General features: G+C 40.4%; 1 protein-coding gene across 5 annotated transcripts in view; it reads right to left on the reverse strand.

The window, feature by feature from the left end:
- Positions 1-22,823, reverse strand: part of HECW1 (HECT, C2 and WW domain containing E3 ubiquitin protein ligase 1) — a 250,690-nt gene that overhangs the window by 51,194 nt on the left and 176,673 nt on the right. For all 5 annotated transcript variants that reach the window (XM_057365334.1, XM_057365332.1, XM_057365336.1 and 2 more), the window contains 7 exons: positions 22,549-22,649; positions 19,929-21,293; positions 16,410-16,511; positions 11,072-11,222; positions 5,948-6,078; positions 3,336-3,457; positions 314-499 (listed from right to left, as the gene is read on the reverse strand). In XM_057365334.1, the coding sequence (XP_057221317.1) occupies positions 314-499; positions 3,336-3,457; positions 5,948-6,078; positions 11,072-11,222; positions 16,410-16,511; positions 19,929-21,293; positions 22,549-22,649 (2,158 nt within the window). The remainder of the gene's footprint in view (positions 1-313; positions 500-3,335; positions 3,458-5,947; positions 6,079-11,071; positions 11,223-16,409; positions 16,512-19,928; positions 21,294-22,548; positions 22,650-22,823) is intronic.

Here is a 22,823-nt window from a genome sequence, read left to right on the forward strand (position 1 = left end):
CAGAAGTCCATGAGCAAAGCTTCATTCGGGGTAGAGACACTGAGTTAAATTTTGCAGTCACAACAGGTCCACTCTGGCTCAAACTTCATAGTCAGTCCAATGCTACCTTGGCTATGGTACAATATTCTACAGAGAGCTAGAAATGCTTTGAAACATTGGAGCTATTTTCTGCTTCTAAAATAACTCTGCTTGCTGCTTGTGTTGTTTAAGCCAAACCTTCACCAATTTTGAGTCAAGAYGGAAGGAACTTTAAAATGTCATGTAGCCTGCTGCGCTGTGTTAAACAAGTGATTAGTTTTCTTGGCTGTCTCACCTTGCCCTGCTGGTCAGTTTTAATCTCCCAGCCACGAGGAAGCTCCAGTCGGGTATCTGCAAACATGTTGATAAAATTTACCAGGTCTCTGTTGTGCTGATACCGCTCAAAATTACGAGCATCTCTGCGAATCTTCAGAATCATATGCTTCAAGCAGGTACTGTTGGTGAAGACTCGATAGGCACTCTAAGAGATGGATAAAAGAAGTGAAGAAAACCAGTTGTGATGTCAAAACAGTATGGTATTTGGTTATTTCACGAGACATATGCCCAAAGAAATGAAACAAATTCTGTTAAAATCAAGAAACATTTTCCCATTGTTTTGATTTGAATGTCTACTTTACATGCATAYGTAAAATTACAGAATACAGAAATACAATCTGGAAAGTGAAATTATCCATGGTTAGCTTGTGCAAGAACTGTATTTTTAAGGCACTTCAAAAAGATGGTCAGGCGAAACATGACACACTCAAGGTGCATGTAGTCATGCCCTTTTCATTGCTTTTACTGGTCAACAGAAGCACTGCTTGTGTGCCTGGACAGTGCCAGAGAGATACAAAGACAGTTGAGAATATTCWTTTATGCTATAATTGAAATTGAGATGCATGTGACAGGACTCATGAACTTAACAGGACCCAGTGAAGATGTCTCCATCTGAGCTTGCTACCTTATTTATGGTGACTATACGGCCACAGAASACAGGAACAGACACTTTTCATTGTCCATTTTTGGAGAATATAAATTTTTTTTTCCTGGAACTGAGTATTTGTTTCTKCAATGACTACAAAGCCTGTCAGAGGGAGACATTTCCATGAGTCAAATGAATGTCTCCCCTCAGGCAGCAAGTTGTATCCCACATTGGGCATTAAATATACSTCTCAGGGGAATGTAGCCTGGTGCAGTTCAAGTGATTGAAATGATCTGATTGCAGAATAGGGGCCCCAGTRAACTGCATTTGTTGTCACAATGTGTTTAATGATAGAGCACCACAACACTTGTGCTGAAAACACACAGGCGTATCCACAGGCTACTCTTGGAATCTTTCACTTCAGGGAAAAAGCGCCTTGAGCAAGAGTAGAAAATTTCACAAAAATCTYCCGAGCCTTCCATGAGAAAGAAAATGAGTGCCTTGGTTTGCTGGTCAACCCAAAGGATTGAATTACTCATTAGAGTAATAAAGGATCACTGGAGGACTCCTGTCTCCAGTGAAGTGAGCTCCAGTGTGCAGACCTGGAATATGGCCAGAGAATCTAACCCAACAGCTTTGAATTCCAGTTTCTGTGTATGTTTAATGCATTTTAGCCATTATAATGCAATAAAACATCTACAGGTATTATCTTTATTATGTAAGGATTTATTGTGATGGCACCACTGAGAAAACACCCTGTAGCACAGAGTCCCTAATTATGGCAAGGGTTGGTAAATGTTATGAAATCACAGAGATATGATCACTGCCCTGAAGATATGACCTGCTTATAACCCAGGAAAGCTTCATGGTCACAGATTTTTAAGATCTCAGCCTACTACATAACAAAAGTTGTATTTTGATCTAATGTATGATCAATGACTGTCTTGAGTATCTCTAAGCAGCATTAGGGAAACAAGGAGGGTAAAGCAGTTTTATCTCTTTACGGAAATAAAATATGTGAAAAATGAGAGGCTTTCCCTTTTAATTCTAACTGCTGGATAATATTTTCCAATCCCAACTTTGCTGGCATAATTAATAGCTTGAAATTTTAATAGCAGCTTGTGGTTAAAATATTACACTTGTTCTAAGGCAAAAGTTATGTGGGCCATTATTCCATACAAGTGGAATCTGTATGACCATTTGACACATGTTTCAATAGATTATCCAGGTTCTCACATTAGAGAAAAGTTTACAAAATAAAACTGACGGCCTCTTTTTGCTTTTTTGTAAAAAATTCACTATGTAATAAAATTGGGATTTAGTCCCTTGTGAGCTGTTCCTTACATGACTATGGAATCAGTTGCTCATTTTTCCAACAACTATGTTGGTCACAAATTATATTGCTTCGAGCTATAAATCACCATGAATCACCCTGTCAATAGAAGAAATTACCTGCACTCCATAACCTAGTTCGGGGAATGTCAGATGAGTTAATGTATCCCTTCCTGGGCAGAATCTCATGGGTGATAATCTCTGGCAGATGCTTGGAGATGGACAGCTGGCTTCAAACCACAAAGTGCCAAAACCCRWTGTCTGTAGTTTAGCTAAAAAYCTSTGCTGGGGTAAGCCTCAAAGTGTTTTACTTTCTTTTCSTTTCCAAAAGAAACATCACCGCTAMCMCAAAATGGATGACTTTCCAAACATTCAGAAGTCACATGAAGATGCCTTGTTGAACTATATTTCAGTTKTGACCAACTAGGACTGCATCTCCTTGTGGGACTTCCCTATCTGCTTCCTCCTGATATTACATTTTTTTTCCACTCCACATTTGCAAAAAGAAGTAGTTTTTATGCGCTAATAAAACCAAAAGTTATTTGAATTTTGAAAATTTTATTTTATTTGTGCTTTTCCCGAAATAGCTGCACTAACTCAAGGCAGTATTTCTTTCACTCCATTATGCCTGCCAGCTTCATGGGAATGTAAATTGCAAGAGTTAATTTTTTCCCTCTATTTCCCTGAGACTTGATGGTGTCTGAGTAAGATTTCTTTTGTAAGTATATAAGTAACATCTCGTAAGTAAGATGTTGGCTCAAAAGGCAACAACTTCATTACCTGCAGCAGCAGAATCAACCAAGCTGAAACCAGGGGTTCCTGCTTGTTCTGGGAAAATAACATTAATAAGCTTCTCTGAATCTCTCGTGTGAGGCAGAATCCCAGCAAGAGCCTCCTTGGAGCAGCCTGACTGTAATGTCCYCAACCTGTCTCGTGTTCAGAAAGGACAACTGAGCCCCAAATCACACAATTCAGATMCACTGTGCATTCTCCCTGAAGGTTTGGGGCACAGCACTGGGACTCTGAAATCAGTAGGGTGAGAGAGCAAATCATAATTACTCACATAGTTCGCATGCAGCACAGTGAAGAACTCAGGATTGGTGATGAACTTCACAGCTGGAGACTGCAGCAACAAGGTGATTTTTTGAGAATTCACGGGRGAGAGGGAACCTTCCCTCCTAATCTCTGGACAAAAAAAACAAGTTACAAAATCTCATTAATGTACTGACCTTTCAGTAACAGCTGCAAAAGTGATGACATAAAAATAGTCACCACCTGCCCAATGCACCTACCTTGGCATTCCCAAGACAAGCCTGCTGGCAAACTGACAGATGTCCTTATGGTTCATGGTGCAGTGTTTGACACAGCAGTGCATGAGTTGCATGGTTTCCTGAATTGTAGGTAATGAAACTGTGTCAGGTCTGCTGCTGTCCCTAAATATCATGTGACCACAGCAGTTTTTAACAGCTGATGGTTTGGTTCAGTCTCCCAGGTCCATGGTGGTTCCTCCCAGGACTGATTTTAGAGAAATCTGGTCTCCCAATCCATCATTACCCTTTACTTTAATTGCGCTGTTTTTGACAAGTCCATGGTTTTGGGGACTTGTATGGCAAAGTAAACAGAAGAAAACAAGACACAATTGCATTATTTTTACTCTGCATCAGTTAATGAGGCATAGGAGCAGAACTGAGCATTTGAGAATGTAATTCTGTAGAGGTAGAAACTTCTGACGTTCTGTAGAGACCAGAAAAGTTCTTCCTACCATGGAATTATGGCTTGGGTGTTCTGGCATTTTCAAATAAAGCCAAATTTTATTTGCAGTCCAAGAAAATTGGATGCAGATTTCATCAACAGAACAGTTTCCCATTTTTTCTTGCAATCATAACTTCTTTTTTTCATCCTGCTGCATGCAACATATTATTTTATCCATTTAAAACTGTAGACTGGATCAATTGCTGGAGATAAATTGATTTATATTGGCTTAGAAACTGGATTAATGTGCCTAAATTGTATTCCTTCTGACATTTTTCATTTTAATGAAAAGACAAATAACAAAAGCTTTTTCTTTCCCTAATGTGTTTACACCATCACAGACCTTCTAATTCTTGGCAATTTACACAMTATTGCTGTTTTCTTCTAAAAGCAAAGCAATTATCTATAGCAAAACCCATTTCCTAATAACTTACGATAACATTTTTCACACTCATTAGCCCTTTGGGTTTAAAACAGAAGAGTGCATGTTACATAAAAAATGCAGCTAAATACTTACTGGTGGCAACTCTTATTAAGTTACTATTTTAATCATATTGTCTATGATACTAAATGATTATACATAATGCAAGTAATGGCTGCATTACTTGTAAATAATAATAATACAATGTGTATCCATTTCCACTTSTGTAACACAGAAAACTGGGATCTCCTTATAAGATCCACTGTAGGTAAAAGTCTCCCTTTAACTGCAATACAAAAGATGACAAGGAAGCTTTGAGCATCAAATGTTAAACATCCCTGGTCAGAATTGCTTTTCAAGCTGAAAACAAACCAAATGGAATATTTTTCTCAACTTGTTAAAAGAAGTTCATTATTTCTCTGTGTAATTTTTTCTATTCAACATGGAAAACTAAGAAAATTCAAGCAGGTGTTGTGCTGATTCTTTCCTATTACCAAAGCAATTTACAGAGGAATGGCAAAAGGATAGCAATAAATTGGATTTACTCATGGCAGACAGTACAGAACACAAAGCTAGGTGGAGGTAAGCGTGATCCTAATGAAGAGAACTGGTTCACTATTTTGCTGGTGCTAACTAAGGAGAAGTTACTTTTACAGGGCTTCAAGCTGCATAGTGGGCACTAGACTGACTGCTGATACTTCCTACCTGAAACACTTAAGAGTATGGTTTCCCAAATGTTCTGAGAAAATAGGAATGTGGTGACCACCAAAATAGCAGAAGAGACCCCTGCCATCCCATCTTGCCTTAGGTACGCAATTTCCCCTTCTGCTTTGTAGCAACTCTCATCTAACAAACCAGATGAAACATTCAATCTTGCTGCAAATGACAAGGACAAGAAGCCAGGCTATTTTTCAGACAGGCCAGCTCTCCACTCTGGTATGGGGTCCTGTCACATAAATTAGTGGTGAGCAAAAAGACAGCTGTGCCTCCTTCAGTGACAGCCCACACTTAGGTCAGCTCACAGCTATCACAAAACTGCAGCTTTAAAAAACACAAGTATTTCATACATGATGCCAGGGCCACTGCAGGTGCAATCACACAGGCAAACATGGCAGTGCAGAAGTCAGGCCCAGAGAGAATAAACTCCAAATGCCCCAATTAAAAATCACAAAAATAAGACAGCAACCATTTTTGCAACTACTAGGTGAATAGTATTCACCTAGTAATTGCAAAATGCATCTTCCATTTTCATTTCAAATAGCCCTTTACTGAGGTAAAAATGCATTTTCTGTCCTAGTAGATGTTAAAAAAGAACTGATACTGTCGTATCCAGCTTTGTACCTGTAGCTTCACTCTAAAAACTATATCTTCAGGTCTAATTATCTTTTTTTTTTTAAATTGTTTTTCAACCTTGTATAATAAAATTCCAGTCTCCCCTGGAACTGCAGATTTCCCCAGAACTGAATGGCACTGAACATGCCACTCAGCTTTGTTTTCCCTACCTGGGCTTGGCTGGGAAGGCTCTGTCTCAGAGTCACTTGCTCCTCCAGTGGGAACTCTCTCCACCCTGTTGTTTACCACAGCATCATCTTCAGTCCTCTCTGTTGCAATGGTTCGCTGGATGTTTTGGTACCTGGAAGGAATAACAAGCTTTAGTTAACAGAGGAGCTTTCTGTTGCTTTCTGCCTTAACAATCAGCACTGTTTCTGAATGATTCCAATATCTCTATCTCCAGCATACAACAGAGTAAGAGCAGAGCTGATCCTTCTGCAGCTGCTGCAGCTGCTCACGCTTGGGCCAGCCAGCACTCTGCAAACTTGGCATTTTGCAGTGACTGACAAACAGCTACAGAGGGTGCCAAGCCAGGAATACTCAAACTTCAGATACATCTTTAGGCTATGTGTTGCTACTACTAGGCTTCCCTTTAAAATCTCTGGACACCTGGAACCTAAAACTAGAGGTGGATCATGATTCCTCCTCTCATTTAGCCTTAYGGAAGCATAACCAGTGAAGTAAGGATCAGCCCTGTGGTGTGCTGAGGACTCTTCAGTCTTTCTTATTAAATTACTGCAGGCACATCCTCAACTCTGAAAAAGTAAAGGTTACTAAGAATGCTCACAAAATGTTTATTATGATGCTGCATGGCCAGCAATTGTGAACACTTGCATTTTGGCAGGCAAGATGGAATGTAAACTAGTGAGTKGGTCACCTCAGAGAGCTGCAATCTAATTGATATGACAGCCACAGAAAAGCAGAATARGCTGTAACATGTGAGCTGAGTGAACAGTGTGAGGACGAAAGTGTTATGTCCATTTTTGGAAAACAGACRGATTGGGCATTTAGGTTGGGTGGTGACCAGCTGTAGAATAAGGAAGAGGAAACAACATAAGACAAACAAAGAACAGAGGAGGATGAGGAAGAAAATTCTGAATAAAAACCTGTGAATTCTTTAAACCCTATAATAATGTCATTTCCATACTAATCATAGAACTAATTGCTATATTAGTCAATGGAATTGATCACAGTCTTAGGATGAGCCCAGTCCTAAATACCAAATGAGGAACAAACAGCCTGGAGTGTTTTGAATTCACATTACAGAAATCAAATCCTCCTTAACTCCTTTATCACAGTGACAGATGAATTGGTGAACACATTTTCATTGGTTCTCCTGGCAAACTATGAATATGTCTTATATGTACTATAAATGCATWTTATACAGAGAGAGAGAGAAAGAAAAGATAAAGAGAGCATAAGGAGAAAGAAAGAACGAGAAAAAGAAAAGCAGAACTAGAAAACAGACTCTCCTAATTATTTTAATTAGCTTTTATTCTATCCCAGTATTTTTAATCCTTCTTTCTTTATAGCATTGCCATGTGTATTTGAAACAGAATGGCTTTACTGTCTGCTTTTAATCTGATCTGGCACTGTTTGTCTTTCATTTTTGTGACTTACACTCTTTCTTTCCTTCACTCAAGTTCTGACTTATGGATTTTACTTACTTTCTCTCTCTTTATTTGTTAATGCACACTTTATTCCAAATTAGGAGTTAGTCATGAGTTGTTTCCTCAAAGTGACACATGATCATTAAAGACAAGCAGTTATGATTTGGCTTTCTGATGTCTCAAAAMCCACCATCTCTTGCAGCTCACTGCAACCCAATCTTAGGCAAAAGGGCTGGAGATAATTAAGAAAAATAGTTTAAGTTTTAATAGATTTATACTAAACTTTCACAATGCTATGTGTCCCCCTCCAGTACTCAGTCATTTGAAGCTACATTTAGTGTATATTTTGATAATTTAAGAACACATCCATCTTTATAAGGGAATTCTTACAGCAGGTTTTGCAACAGCATGAATTTACTGCAGTTTTAAATCCTCTATTTTATACCTACATTTTACAGCTTTTTTCACTTGACTGCAGGCAATGGGGATGAACTTTCCATTCCAGTACTGGAGGAGTTTTACAACACCCACGTGCAACAGAAAGGAGAAAAAAAAAMCAAAAACACCACAAAATCCCCCAAGTTCATGTAATTAAGGGATATAAGCACACACATAGAAAGACACTGTACCTTCAATTTAATTAGATGGGAGAAAATCCCCACTGGCAAACCTCAAAGAGCAACACCAGCTGTATGCCAACAAAAGGCTACGCATTTCTTTTGCGTCTSAATACTATAAAAGCACCTTATACAAATACTAAAAAAAAAGTCAAAACTAATTGGAGAAAACATTGAAAGTGCGGAAGTTATGGGACTGCCTCTGGAAATTTCGGTCTCCTTTCAAAGTGATTTGTCAAAGAAATGGAGGTTAAGAAATACCATGCTGTGGCTGGCCCAACTTTGATGGTTATAATTTCTTACCTTGATTTTTATCTCTCAGACAAGTGCAAAGACAAATGCAGACATACATATGCTGCAAAGGATCCTTTCAATAGAGCTTGAACAACAAGGGCTATTATCTGCTTGGCCAACAAGTAATCAAGTCGAGTAGTGCTGCAGAAAATGAGCAAGAGCCTTTAAMATTAAAACTATGGATGTCTCTTTGGTGTTTGCCCAACACCTGCATTCCAGTTTTTCAGTCCCTGTATCCTCCAGTGGCTTGTACACCTAAAGGGAAGCTTGGAGCACAGCAGGAAAGCAGGGCTAGGTTTAATCACAGCTATGGGGGTTTTTTCAAGCTGAATTTCCAGAGCTTTGTGGTTTTGGCTGGGCTGGAAATATCAAGCTTCCTTGTAATTTAGTCTTTCCATTCGTTTCCACAAATTAAACCAGGAAGCAAAAAAAAAAAAAAAAAAAAAAAAAAAGTAAATTGGTTTAAAAAGAAAAGTCACCAAACTTTTTCAAACTGTGGAGTGATGTTGAGCCCAAATTTTGTTTGAGGTTAGAGCAAAAGTTTGGGCTGCTGCTAATTCTGTCAGAAAGGTCTATTCTTGCTATGCTATCACCTAACGTGATTCTCAGATGTGTTTGCTGAAAAACATTACAAATCATGAAATTTGAAACACAACAAAACAGTATTTCTAAAATAAATGCTTAGAACGAAGTCCAGTCCTCCACAGTGTTGACAATAACTAATGAGAAGTAACTTTCCTGACATTGTTGAAATATGGTGACATGAAATATCTGAAATTATGAAATACCTGAAATTAGATTTAGGACTACAATAATTAAAAAAAAAAATAAAAGCCAGATTAAAACTACAGAAATGACTTGCCACTGCCAAATGCTCAGAAGATTCAGTATGAATCCCTTTCATTAGAATCTTAGGAAATGTTCCAAACTTGGCAACAACAGAGGACTTTTGTATTCAACTTCTCAAATCAATAGAGCTCCTTGGCACAGAGTAGAGAATTGCCAGCTTTTGCCTTAGTCCCAAGAAGCCATGACATTTCATGTTTAATAAACTGCAAAATGGTTAGTTTACAACAGAACTTGGGTAAGCAGAGATTTGCCTGTGCTGAAAACCCTCCCTATGTCTCTTTTTGTAACTGGATATATGAATACTAAAAATTGAGAGATTCAAAGAATATCAATCTTTTTAACTCTCAATTCCCAACCCAAACAAGCGATAATCAGGTCACAGCCAAGACAGGCAGCCTACAAAAAAGCATTGAATTATATGAGGGAAGGAGGTCACAAAGACAACACCTACCCTTCCGTTTCTGCTGTGATAGCTGGGTTAATGATTAACCTGCATTAGCTGACAGAATAGTATATCACTCTTATAAGCACTTACTTCTTTTGTGATTGTGCTGCTCTTAAGTGTGTTAAACCTCAAAAAAAAATTTAAAATAATCTGATGCATGCCCACAACAGCTTTCTGCTTTCTGTGGCAGATAATATGTTAAAGTGGCAGCCAAATAGTCTGATCTCTGACATGGCTCAATTTCCTCTTGAAGACCAATGCTAAATGGCAGAGAAGTCAGGTAAATCCCTTGAAAGAATCTACATTTAACATTCACTTTCTTTAGATTTTTTTTTTATATTAACATGACAGCTTGAGACTTTATGAGCAAAGCYATAATGAAAACAAACATTGAGCAAATTCTCTCTCTTTTCCAACTCTTCTCTCTCTTTTCTAACTTCATAACACATTATGAAGTGCTACTCAAAATAATGAATTTTGGTAAAAAAAAGATTATTCCTAGAGAGCATGTTCATGGTGTCAATTTGAGTTCGCCCTGTTTTCCCAGACTGCCCCATTCAGGGAACAAAGCCCCCAAACTATTCAAAGTACTCTGAAAAGTACTTAAAACTCTGCCTCCTTCTGTCAGCTGCAGATCTTTCTTTTAGCACACAAAAAAAAGGCCAAAACACTTTGGTGCCATTTTACATGCTACAATTTAAATATAATTTCAGTTTTGCTTATCCTTTTCTAAGAATGACATCATTATAGTAAGCATGGAATAAAAAAAAAAAACCCCAAACCCTCTTTTTAAGCAAAGAAAGGAAAGATTTTTGACCCTTCTTTTTTTTCTCTTTCCTCTCAAATTTAGTCTAAAAAGTAAGAATGAGAAGAAAAAGATAAACAAATCTGTGTGTGGAGTGGTCAAAAAAAAGCAAAAATATAAGCGACATTAAGAGGTATCTCAGCCAGCTCATAATAAACTGACGGATTTACAGGGCCCAATGCAACACTAAGCAGACCTGTCTACCTCCAGAAATGTGCATGGTCCTATTAGAGCAGGGCTCTGCCGTGGAAAAGGAGACAGACCTTTCAACAGGCTTAATTAGCTTGGGTAGGAATGCCACACGGATATGGCAACAATTCCAGGAGCAGTCAGCTCCGAAAACTCTAGGGTGCCAACCCATCAAACCACTCCTACAGTTAAATAGAAAAGTGACTCCATGTTTTGGAAGAACACTCCCTTCCCTTCTAGTATTCATTTCAGGGAAGTTTTCCAAACCCCACCTCTTGCTGTGTGAAACGTTTTGCACCATCATTCTCCCAATGGCACTGCTCCTGTGGGCAGATTTGAGCAGCACACACCCACAGCAGGCTGGAATAGAGCTGCAGGAGGGACAAGAACTTGGACAAGGTGGATTGAAGAAGGGAGGGAGCTACTGGAGCAGTGTGGAAAAAGGAGAGCACAGATGCCAAAGGAATTCGGGTGCAAATGCTCACCGGCGGTTCAGCTGCTCCATTTGCTGGATGGAGCCAGACCTGTGGATCCCGTCGGGYGTCGCTGCAGCCGTGGGGCGCTGCCACGTGGTGGTGCGGTTGACATGATCCACGTAGAACACTCTCCCGTGGCTGTCTATCCGAGCTTCCCAATCTAGGTCAGAAAAAAAGCAAGGGGTGATGCTGTCAGTGTGATGCCTTCCAGAAAACCTGTGTGTGGGAGATATGTACAGACACACACATATACACAGACAGGGTATATACACACAGGAGATACTACATAATATATATACATATAGCCTACATGCAACATATATCACATGTATATATTCAAAGTATACCTTCAAGTGTGTATATATATTATTTGYTTGTCTATATATACATATTTGCAGTACATGCATATACAGAAACATTTCGTACAYAGCACACAGGTAAGGCCATGGAATTCACTATCACAGCCCATGAAAATCTAGTGACAGATAGGGGCTAYAGTTTTGAAAGGGTGAGATAATTTTTCACCTAGTGATACTGGTTGGCTGGATTCACTGCAGGTCAGAGTAGCCACAAAGAATCGACCCTTACAAGYAGATTACATGTGAGCTAATATGGTAAATCCCATGTGTTCTTTTTTTTGTTATGTTTCAGAACAAACATGTTTCCTTCCTCTCCTTTTTGCAAAGTGGCTTCAAAGGACACCATAAACCAATTAAAACCTTCACTGAAAACTGACCACAGACTCTTTRGACATACCTTAGAAATTTCTCTAAACAGAGTACCATAAATCTATTGCTCTYATGAATGCAAATTAGATTGAGAGTTTGCAGAATAATATTGAGCCTTCCATCATTGTTTATGTTKTCCCATGATTGAAAACAAAAAATTATTTGGTATATGATGGCTTGTGGAAAATGGTAATGTTGATTAAAAAAAGCATTTGGAACAGAAGTTCAGTAGTGAGTTAGCTAGCAAAGCCACGTATCAACCTGATTGGAATGCATCGAGAAGTGGAATAAATTAGGCTTGCTAGTTTCATATTTCTGATGATATATCTATGTAAATACATGCACATACTTTCTACACAAGTTTAGATGCAAACCTCACTCGCATTCACACACAAATGCACATATGGTGATTACCTTTGAGGGCAAACACTTTCTCACATTCCCATATTCTTACTATGATACCATCTTCCCTGACGAGTTCACTCCTATGGTTTTCTACGATCAAATTCAGGATCAGCTGTATCTCATACTTTATGTATTTCATTTCCTTTTCTCTTAGAGCAGGACTGAAGTTGCACCTCTTACTACTATATCTGGAAACCTATCCTTCACGACCAGTTCCCATCCCCTGAATGCTGGCCCTGGCTAAAACCACTACACATATTTGATCCCAGACGAGTGTAGGCTGTCTGAATGCCATGGCTAGCTCCCCCTGACAGCTGAATCCCACAAATCTTAAAAGATGGGTGCTATAAGTCCTTGGAGAAATTTTCTATAAGACTCCAAGAAAACAACAGCCATTTGCACATGCATTACTTCTTTCAAAGCTGACTGCAAGTCCTTAAAGACTCAAACCCTATAGTCACATCATGGGTACGCATGCAGCATCTCTCACTCTGAATATCACTACATAATTTAAGGAGAGGACTCTCTTCCTCCACCAGGTAAAGTTTCCCAAGGATGTGGCAGCTGTTTCAGGAACAAGATCACAGCTTTGTGAAAACCATGTCTAAAACATAAGACAGTGAAAAAAAGCACATCAAGTACAACATATGCACATTAAGGTAAATCAGACTGACATAAGGCGGTCGAAGGCCAGAGCCTTGCTGAGCACACTGGTGCTGGTGTACCACTGTGRATGGGGAATGGCCCTTCTGGAGCTATGGTTTATCTGCAATAACCTCAAGGAAATAACCTTGGCCAGATAAAAGGTAAGATGATCCAGCTCCATATCACGAAGATCTTAATTTTCCTTGCTGTTTTCTGGCAAAGGATAAATCTTAGCCCTCACTCTGTACTATTGTTGTACCTTGTAACAAGTTAAGAATAATACAGGTCGATAGAAAATTAGAAACTTGTAGGCAATGCTGTAGAACCATTTTCCAGACAGCCTACAGAAGACACCAACTGGTCATATTGGTCAAAAGCCTGCTGATGTACACTTAGCAAGAGTAAATATATCCAGTTACACAGTCAAACAAGATTTCATAATCCAGCCCTGTGCACTACTAGCTCTAAAGGCTATTTTGCAGTGAGTATCTAATTAAATACAACTTAGAGTTCTTAAGCTTCTAAGCATAATACTTGGAAACCTGGGAGTAAGGAAGCTTGTCCAGAACTTGGAGATCACAGTGAAAAYATCAGGTAAGACAGGACTTCAGGAAGGTTGTCTCTGTCAGATGTGTCAAACAGAGGGCAGCAGTATGTACACCTGTCAGTGAGTGTTGCTTTATTTACTGTTTTATGGCTCTGTCCACCTGAARCCATGGGCTGACTCTGGCATGCTARAATATTAGGAACAGTGTGTTTCATACTCCTTGCAATAGCATTTCYAATCAGCTGAGTAACTCTTCTTTTGGTCACCTGGGAAGGCCATAAGAGGGTGGCAGGTACACCTTTTGTTGTATGCAGGTGGCAGGTGTACTTTCTGTCTTCCCATAAGACAACCTGTAAGTAACACAAGTCACTGAAGCTGCCTGCACATGAAAGCAGATTCATGGACAGATGGATGGATACCTGTGCAGCAAGACAAACAGGCAGACAGGTGAACGGCTTCCGAGCTGTGCTCAAGTCCCTTCATGCTACTTCAGGGGCATAGGCGATCTAGGAAGCAGGCAAATTTCCTCAGGGTGTCAAGTTTTTCAGATAAAATAAGACTGTGACTACTACAAAGACTAACCCCCATCTAACCTTCACAGTAAGAGCATGCTAGAGCACGGGTTAGGGACGTGACAGTACTGGTTCTGTTTTCCAGTGATCTCCCTCCATCAGCCAAATCATATTTCACAGCAGCCTCTGAAACTGCTCTGATTTATATCAGAAGATGCAACATTTTCAGACAGGACTATCAGGGCAAAAAAAAAAATACATTTTCTTTCTCTTTCCAAGCCCAGCCACACCTTCGGGAAAGAGAAGCTCTGAACTGGGCTCTGAACATGTATTTTTCTTGGCTTCAGTTCTGTAGGGTTTCCAAACACAGGTATAAKAAGAGGTGACTGGTAATGCCATCATGAGGCCGTGCAAACGCGGCAAATCTGTAAATCTCSTATYGGACTTAGCATTCAAACTGGTCACYATGAAACTCCTACACAAATAATGGATCTTTTCCTCTTTATGTTCCCAAATAAAATGGTCTGAAATTAAGTTTCCGCCCTCAGATCAGCTGTTRTGGGGTTTTGATTAAATCAAGCTATCTAGAAAACTATTCAAAAGAGAAAGAAGACTGTCCAGAAGATTCTCCATGACCTAAATAAAATCAGTCAATGCTGAACTTTCAGCACTGGAAGATTACCTTCACCTCTACTTATAGATGGAAGCTAACACTGCATGTGAGAAGTAAGCCAGCTTTGATCACATGACTTGGGCTGAAAAGATTTCTTCTTTTCACATGATTGAAGAACTATTAATCCAGGATTAAGAGTCATTAAAGACACTGTGACAGCGATACTGAATTTAAGGAGAAGAAAAATTTCTAGATTAAGGCTATGGTTTTAATTTTGAAATTAAAGTAATATTCCATGAAGAGTTTTTGGAAACCAGTATCCTAAGTGATATTATTCAATTCAACCTTCTTTCCCGCTCAAAATTAACTTAGAACAGTCTAGTCCTACTAAGAWCAATATATTTAAGCCCACAGTGTCAGCCTTTATTGTAAAAATGATGCTATATTCTAACACTGAAACAAAATCCTACAAAGAGATATCACTTCTGTACTTCTATCATCACATGTCCTCAAACTCTGATGTTAAAGCACTTGTGAAAACCAATGGTAGAATACTTGCCTTTCGAAGATAGCTATTAGAAAGAGGAAAAATATATTAAATTGGTGAAGGAAGAATATGGAGTAGATTCASAGTATATTCTGTTTACCCAAGCTGGTGTCAGTGTGCTATCATTAAGTTGTTTAATGGGGAATGTGCCCTAGCTACAAAGTGTTGTGGTAAGAGTGGGAAGAAGAGAAATATTTCCCTGTTCCAGAGGTAACYGTTCCCATTTCATCATTCACTGGCAAGCCACAGTGGGACTCTAATAAGACTTCATTGGGCTAAAGGCATTTGAATCATTCATGCTACTGCACAGCTGACGCCAGCATCAGGGCTATTTTCAGCTCAGGGAATACTGACAGCATGGTTGGCAAATGATGAATTATTTGTCAAGGGCACCATAGGCCAAATAAGTGTGTTCCCGTCTTGGGCTTTGAAGACAATAGAGTGCTTTGTTTAYACGCCGGGTTGTTTTTGTGAGGCACTGCACATTTCAGGCTGTGAATTCCTGCGCTCAGTTGAAAGGTGATCAGCAGCACATTGCAGGGCACAGAGCGCGCTCTGCTGGGCACCGAACGCCAGTGCAAAAAGCAGCGCAATCCTCCGGGAATACACGAGGGAAAGGCTACAGAGACAAGAGAAAACAACTCCAGCAGTTGATTCAGTGGTAAGAATCCCGTAGTACCAGGCTGTTATTCGATCGCTATTTAAAGTCCTCTCATTTTTATTCAATGAAAGTATAGACTCCACCACAGTCCATAATGAACATAAAATTCACAGATTATCAAATCCAAAGACAAGATAACAAGGCCACTGTACATTAAGCTGCCTTTTCCCAACTTCTGCTGTTTGGTTCAGATTTGGGATACTCCTGGCCTGTCCCAGGAGTATCCCGACTGTGAAAGGGTTTCTTTTGCACCTGCATGCAGACCACAGGGACTGCCATCCCAAACCATCTTTGAAGTTGGTTACAGAAAACCTGGAAACAAGCATTACAGGATGTAAGAGCACATTGCTGATACACCACCCAGAAAGCCTTACAGTAAGGCTTCCAGAACAACGGACAGATCCCAAGCATTCAAGTCTGAACACACTGACTGGAAACAGGGAATAATACTTTCATTTCAGGGAAGAAGTCAGACCAAGGTAGAGAGGGGGTGTGTGGAGCTTGTCCAAAATAACACGACAACAGTTGAAGTCAGAATCAAACAAGGGAAACAAAAGGGTATATTGCTTGGGTTCTGAAGAATGTACATACAGAACAGATGGGGTTCTTTAGAAAAACATACTGACCTCTAGACTGTTAAAACAGGAAAAGCTGAAAAAATGCATAAAAATTAGAAAACTAAAGCTTACTTGGTGGAAGAGGCTCATCGATAGTTGGGTAGTGATGATGGTCAGGCCTCAGAGAAGGAAGCTGGCTGACTGGCTGAGAATTATGGAGTAAAGGACAATCACCTACGGACAAGATATTCAAGACATTGACAGTCATTCACCGTTTTCACAATTTGGTTCAAAAAATGTGCTACTGTAAAACAAGTGATTATTCTTAAAATAGGTTAACATGATGTACTAGTATCTCTGGGTATTCCTACTTGCAGGCACTATTTTAATAACAACTCATATGGTAAAGAAGTATTAAAATAATGCAGTCAAGTCTCCTGAGTCAATGCTAAACTATTATGGGCCCGATTCTGGACTCACAGACACACAAATGTAAGCGACAGAAGAATCAGGCTTGATCTCTGAGAAATACTGTCCATGTACAACCAAACGCAAGCTTCTGCAGCAACTGGCAGGAAYATGCAAAATCCTGGTTACAACTTTTAATTCATCCCATCAGTGGAATACAAGGCTAAAAGCTGCCTTGGATCTTTCTCTGCTTTTCAGAAAGATCAGTGGCTGCCTATGTGGACTGTAATGGCAGGATTTTGCAGTCCCTGAAAAGCAGAAGATCCCTTTCTATGGGTAATTTTCAAAATTCAGAGTCCATCTTGGGTGGAAGGAGATAGAAAGGAAGGAAAAAAGATAGTGAGATATAGTCAGGATCTGAGATAAGGAAGGAAGACCTGAGAGAAGAGGGAGAAAAGAAGGAAGAAGAAGGAAGAAGGAAGAAGGAAGAAGAAGGAAGAAGGAAGAAGGAAGAAGAAGAAGAAGAAGAAGAAGAAGAAGAAGAAGAAGAAGAAGAAGAAGAAGAAGAAGAGGAAGAAGAAGAAGAAGGAGAGTCACACAGAATACAGTGCAGAGGAAGCTTTTAAACACTAACATCGTATATATGTTCACATATAGAATCACAGAATGGCTTGGGTTGGAAGAGACCTTAAAGATGGTCTAGTTCCAACTGCCCTGCCATATCTAAATAAGAAATAAGAAATAAATGAAACCTAGGTAAATGTCCAAACTCACGTGCTGTTGAGAGGAACACGTAACTTAAGATCAAGTCAATGTTTATAGAACCCTTTAAGAAACTAAGAAGTTCTAATAGGGATGAAAAAGCATTCCTTATCTTAGACTTAACAGGCTTAAACTTCACAGATTCCAGAACAAAGATTCCTTCTTGGCCTGTCTTCAAAATCTTAGAAACCAGGACTATTTATCCTACCAATAGACATACTGTGTGGTAACAGTTTTTGACTATAACCAACAGCTCCAGGAAGGGTTGTTAATACAGATACACATCTAATTACATAAATGTAAAATTTATGCACATCAGAAAGATGTAGCTTAGGGAAAAAGATATATTAAGCTGAATGGTTCTGGTGATGCAGGGAATGCTAYGCCAAACTCGCTGTGTACTAGCTGGTTCAACTGTTCTTAATGTTAGAATCTTAACAGCCTATGAAAGAAYGTTTCGTTAAAAAAACCCAAACATATACCAATCAAATGTAAAAAAAAAAATTACTAAAAATTTTTTTTTCTTAAAACAACCAGCATCTAGAAGGACAAAGCCAATCTTGTATACAACTGTAAAAAATCCTTACACCACCCAGAAATGAGAAAGATCACTTAGAAAAAAATCACTTAGACAAAAAATACTCAGTTTTCTATGTGCTCTGATGATACCATAGGGCCTATCAAATGTTTTCATTAAACCGCTTGTGTATCGGTGTATCTCACAGATGGATCTGCTGCATGTTTTGAGCAGATAGCAGAGTTACATAAGTTTATGACTCAGTGCTAAAAGTCCATCTCTCACAGCCTTAAAAACTGTGCTGTTACTACAGGTGTTGTAGCACCAACTACAGATCACCAATCTATGTTTCTTTACTTACCTCACCACAATTGACTCTCCCCTAGTCAAGATAGTTACGCCAAGCCAACGGGAGCATGGTAGTGTCAGTCACCTGCAGTGGGTGGAGGTGACCACATCTACTGTGTTTGTAACAGCTGCCAAGTCGGGAAACAAATGTGCACTTGACTGAGGCACCCCCGGTCACCAAGGAAGGGCCAAGAGCTGGGATGCCSTTCAGACACATGCTCAGCTAAAGAAGGCAAAGCCACCACGAACACTGCAGTGCTCTTTAGGGAGGCTCAAGTCATGGTGCTGTACTGAATCCATACACAGAAGATGCCCTCTCCCACCACATCCCCTGGGAAAAGCTTACACAGTCCAAAACAAGCCCCAGATCTGGAAGGATGGTCTGACACATACATCTGCTCTTGCCCCCTTAGGTATATATAGGGGGCATATAAATGCTGTCCACAAGCAAAAGCTCTGCCTGCAAGGAAGAAAACTGGTTTTCTATGTCTGAACTTCTGAAATTTAATTTTTTTGAGCTAGATTCTGCTCTACAGACTCAATAACTCCTGGTCCCAACTGTCTACAAAGTATTTATACAGGCTGGTGTGTAAATACTKACACCTTACACCTTTTTTTCTGCAGAGGTAGGGTCTGTGGGCCATSCAAGGTGTGAGTAAATAAACTGGGAATGGAGTAGGAAAACACAGAAGAATGCCTTAATTGGAGTTTCTCAGTGATCCTCCAATAGGTTATCCTTTTTCTGCCATTTTRATTTGGTGTCACTTATTGGGGAAGACAGATGACTTGGAATTTAGGAATGCAAAGACTACCTCTTGACCTTGTTGCAAGGGTCAACCCCCCTTCTTCATTYAACTGCATACAACATGAAAGGAGTGACCAAAGAGAGAGACTTAATGTAGCTGCTTGAAGGAATTGGAAAAAATAGTACCTAAGTTACATAAAAAAAAAATCTAAGTATATCCTATCTCTAGGAAGAACAGAGAGAGAAGAATTTTATCTAATATAGTTAAATTTCTAAAGTATTTTAGAAAAAATATAAATCTCTGTTGAGTTACCCTATGATCTGTKACGTCTAAGGTACATTTGTTTGATACTTGGGGAATTGGAACAAATGGGACTAGAAAACTGTTTGTAACAGCTTGTGATTATGTATGGCTCACAAACATTTACAGAAACTGTCCCAGACCTTTATTTGGTGCAAATCAGTATATCTGCCCTCTGACAAGCACAAGCTGGTCCCTCTCACTGACTATGAGAGACATGGCAGCACATCAGATATGTGATATGGAAAAATCCCAGGAAAAAAGGAATGAGTTGGTGGATGTGATAATGCTGATCTTCCACATAACTACAGTAGCTAATCTTGATTTTATAATGATGCATGTATATCTACAGTAATCCATATATACAGATCCCTACCTGATTTAGTTGGTTTTGCTGGGATCTTTAAGGACAGGCTCAATTATCCAACCCTCCCTRATATCTGGCCCGGCTCACAGCCCCCGAGTTTGTAAGAAATAAACCACAAGCTATCTGAAACCTCAATTATCTGATGCCTTCTGTGACATCTAGATAATCAGGGTTGCCCAGTGCATCAATTCTCAGGATCTAACCTTCTCTTCTGCTGCTTGGACCTGCTACTGGGGTGTCTAGACCCTCTGTGGCTCTCTGTGGATTCCCACCATGAGCTACTAGTTCATCTGGCCACTGGGAGGAGCCATCCACTTGCTCCCTGTCCAGCTCAGGGCTCTGCACTGAATCTGGCACTGACTCAAAAGCACTGTTCTCCTCCTCATCATCATCCTGTGAGGAAAAGACTGTGCTCTCAGAAATCTTAGCGCTGTCGACGGAGGAGAAGCGCGTGTGGCTGGAGAAGCGATTGTTACTGTCGTAGCAGGAGGTGCTGTAGCATGAAGTGCTGTAACAAGAGGTGCTGTAGCAGGAGGTGCTGTAGCAAGAGGAGCTGTAGCAAGAGGTGTCACACGCCTCACATTCGTTGTCACCATGTGGCCTGGAGCTTGACTCGCTCTCACTTCCTGTCCTGGGAGGTTCCCCATCCAACAGCCCATCATTCAAGTCGGAGAGTTGCTCATCCAAGGTCCCTGGAGGCACCGTGCTCTGGCTGAAGTTCTCTTCAGCCTCATTTTCTGGAGGAGGCTCTGCTGCCACAGTCTCACTCTCGCTGACCACCTCCTTATCCAACACCTCCTTGACAGTAGACTCCTCATCGTTCTCCCCGCCATTGCCACCATCTTGCTCTTCCTCCCCATCACTACTCATCTGTGCTGAGGGCAGACTGTGGAGCAGGTTGTGGATCCGTATGTAGTGTGTGCGAGGGGTCTCTGGCTCACCACAAGCTGAAGCTATGACTGTCTCAAGTTCAGACACAGGCAGGGAGCATGGCCTATTTTTCCTCTTTGCTGTGGTCCTCAGTTGTAGCTTGTTGTCTTCGTCSTCCTGGGCTGAAGCCCCTTCTTCTTCCTGACTCTTCTCTAGGTCCTTGCCAGTATGCACATCTGCACTCACCTCATCAATATCTACTGTTTCTATGCTGGTCAAGACTCCACCATCTCCCTCAACACCAGAATTGACTTTATTTTCCCTAACTTCGGTCTCAGGAGGAGACATGCAAGCCATCATATCCGACTGCTCCATGAGGTCCGTAGTACTCAAAGAAGGCAGCACTTCTCCTGGGATGGATTCCGAGGGTTCGGGGACTGGCACCGCATCAACCTCACCATCTCCTGCCAGCTCTTCATTTAAGCTGCTCTGGTTGACTTCCCCAGGTGGTTTGACAGCCCCTGGGCTATCGACACTGTTCACACTGTATCCATTTAGCTGTTCTGGAGCTGCACTTTCTGAGGTCACTGTGTTGATGCATGGAGGCTCACCGAGGCTTTCCTCTGTGGGGTTGTTCACAGGGCTTTCCCGGAGGTCAGCTGGCTCAGGATCTGCACTAATGGAGACCTCTTCATCATCTGTATGAAACAGGAAAAGAAATCACTTACTCTTTCAACAAGAAGTGTTGACTGAATCAGAGGGTTGGCTGTGGGGGCATAAGCATCCACAGCAACCTGAAAGAATTAAAAGCATAAATTACAGTGTGAAATGAGTGGGCAACTGAACAACTATCAAGAAGTGCTGAGGTTTTTTTGCTAGGCAGTCTTTGTACGGTGGATTTAATCATGGGTTTACTCATGGCGGTAATCAGTATGCAGCACCCTGCCTCCTTGCAGCATAACCTGAAGGTAACACCCTCTTGAAACTCCTCTTTGAGCCAAACTAGCATCACAAGAAATAATATGGGAATTGGGGATATCTTCTCTGAGATTTTAATGACATTCTTCTTGTCATGCTGAAGCTGGCAAGACTCCACGAGAGAAAATGTAAAAAACTGTGTTTTCCACCCCGAAAGGTGAAAATTTTCCCCAAAATAGCCCTTGATGTGATCCTCATCTATACCACCTCCTCTCAGATGACAAACAACCCAGGCTCTTTCATGCCATCCAAATAGTCAAAAGATAGAAATTTTTCCAGCAAGGGGAAAGCAATGATTTCCAGCCACTAATGTAGCTGCTGTTGGCTTGACAAAATGTAGCAGAGAGGGCAGAGAACCCCCAAAGCAAACACTCCCCAAGAAATGCTATTGAGACTGTGACACGAAAACCAAGGCTCAGCCTTAGACAATCATGATGGTCACTTCCAAATAACTACAAGAGAACATGGACCAAAACCAACCTACATGGGAGGGAAGAAATGGAACATGGAATTATTTTTTGTTTTACTTTTTCATTAAAAATAATCAGATTGAAAAAGTTTCTAATCATCTTTACTATTACAGTCTCCATTTTTACTTATGAWGTGCTCAAATGCAGATGACTCTACAAATATCAGCCCACACAGCACTTCCACTAGGGCAGGTGATAAAGAAGCAGAAGAGACTTTAGTTTTCCACTCTCTTGTCTCCCAGTGATGTGGTGGAGTATTTGGATCAGCCAAGAACAGAGGAATATGAGACATCASTAGCTCTATCCTAAGGGGAAAAAGGGAAGAAATTGTGACTCACGATACATCCTGTGATGGGGAACTTTATGCACTTCCCTTTGCTCATTACTGTACCTAAAGTCCCAGAGCAGCCAGGAATGAATTCAGATTTCTGAAGAGAAAGAATGCAAACAAAAAAAAAAAAGTTCTAGAAATCTAGGTAAATGATGGGTTAAGACTGAGAATTACCTGGATGGATGGAAGAAGTTATCTCAAATCGGAACTGCAGCTGGCCACTGACATGATCTGTAGGAAGTCTGCGACCCAGAGTGTAGCTTACAACCCTGTCCCTGAAAGAAAACAAATATTGTCACAATAGACTATAACCCAATGTCTACTGTGCATAGATAAACCTGTGTCCTACAAAAATACATAACAAAATACATAGAGGCTATTCATTCCCAGCCATGAAGGCATGTTGACCTGCATATGAGAGAACGAATGGCAGAGGAGAGGAGAATGTC

The sequence above is a fragment of the Malurus melanocephalus genome, unplaced genomic scaffold (genome assembly GCF_030028575.1).
Source record: "Malurus melanocephalus ecotype Western Australia unplaced genomic scaffold, MMel_1.1 scaffold_51, whole genome shotgun sequence".
In the NCBI taxonomy this organism is placed as follows: Eukaryota; Metazoa; Chordata; class Aves; order Passeriformes; family Maluridae; genus Malurus; species Malurus melanocephalus.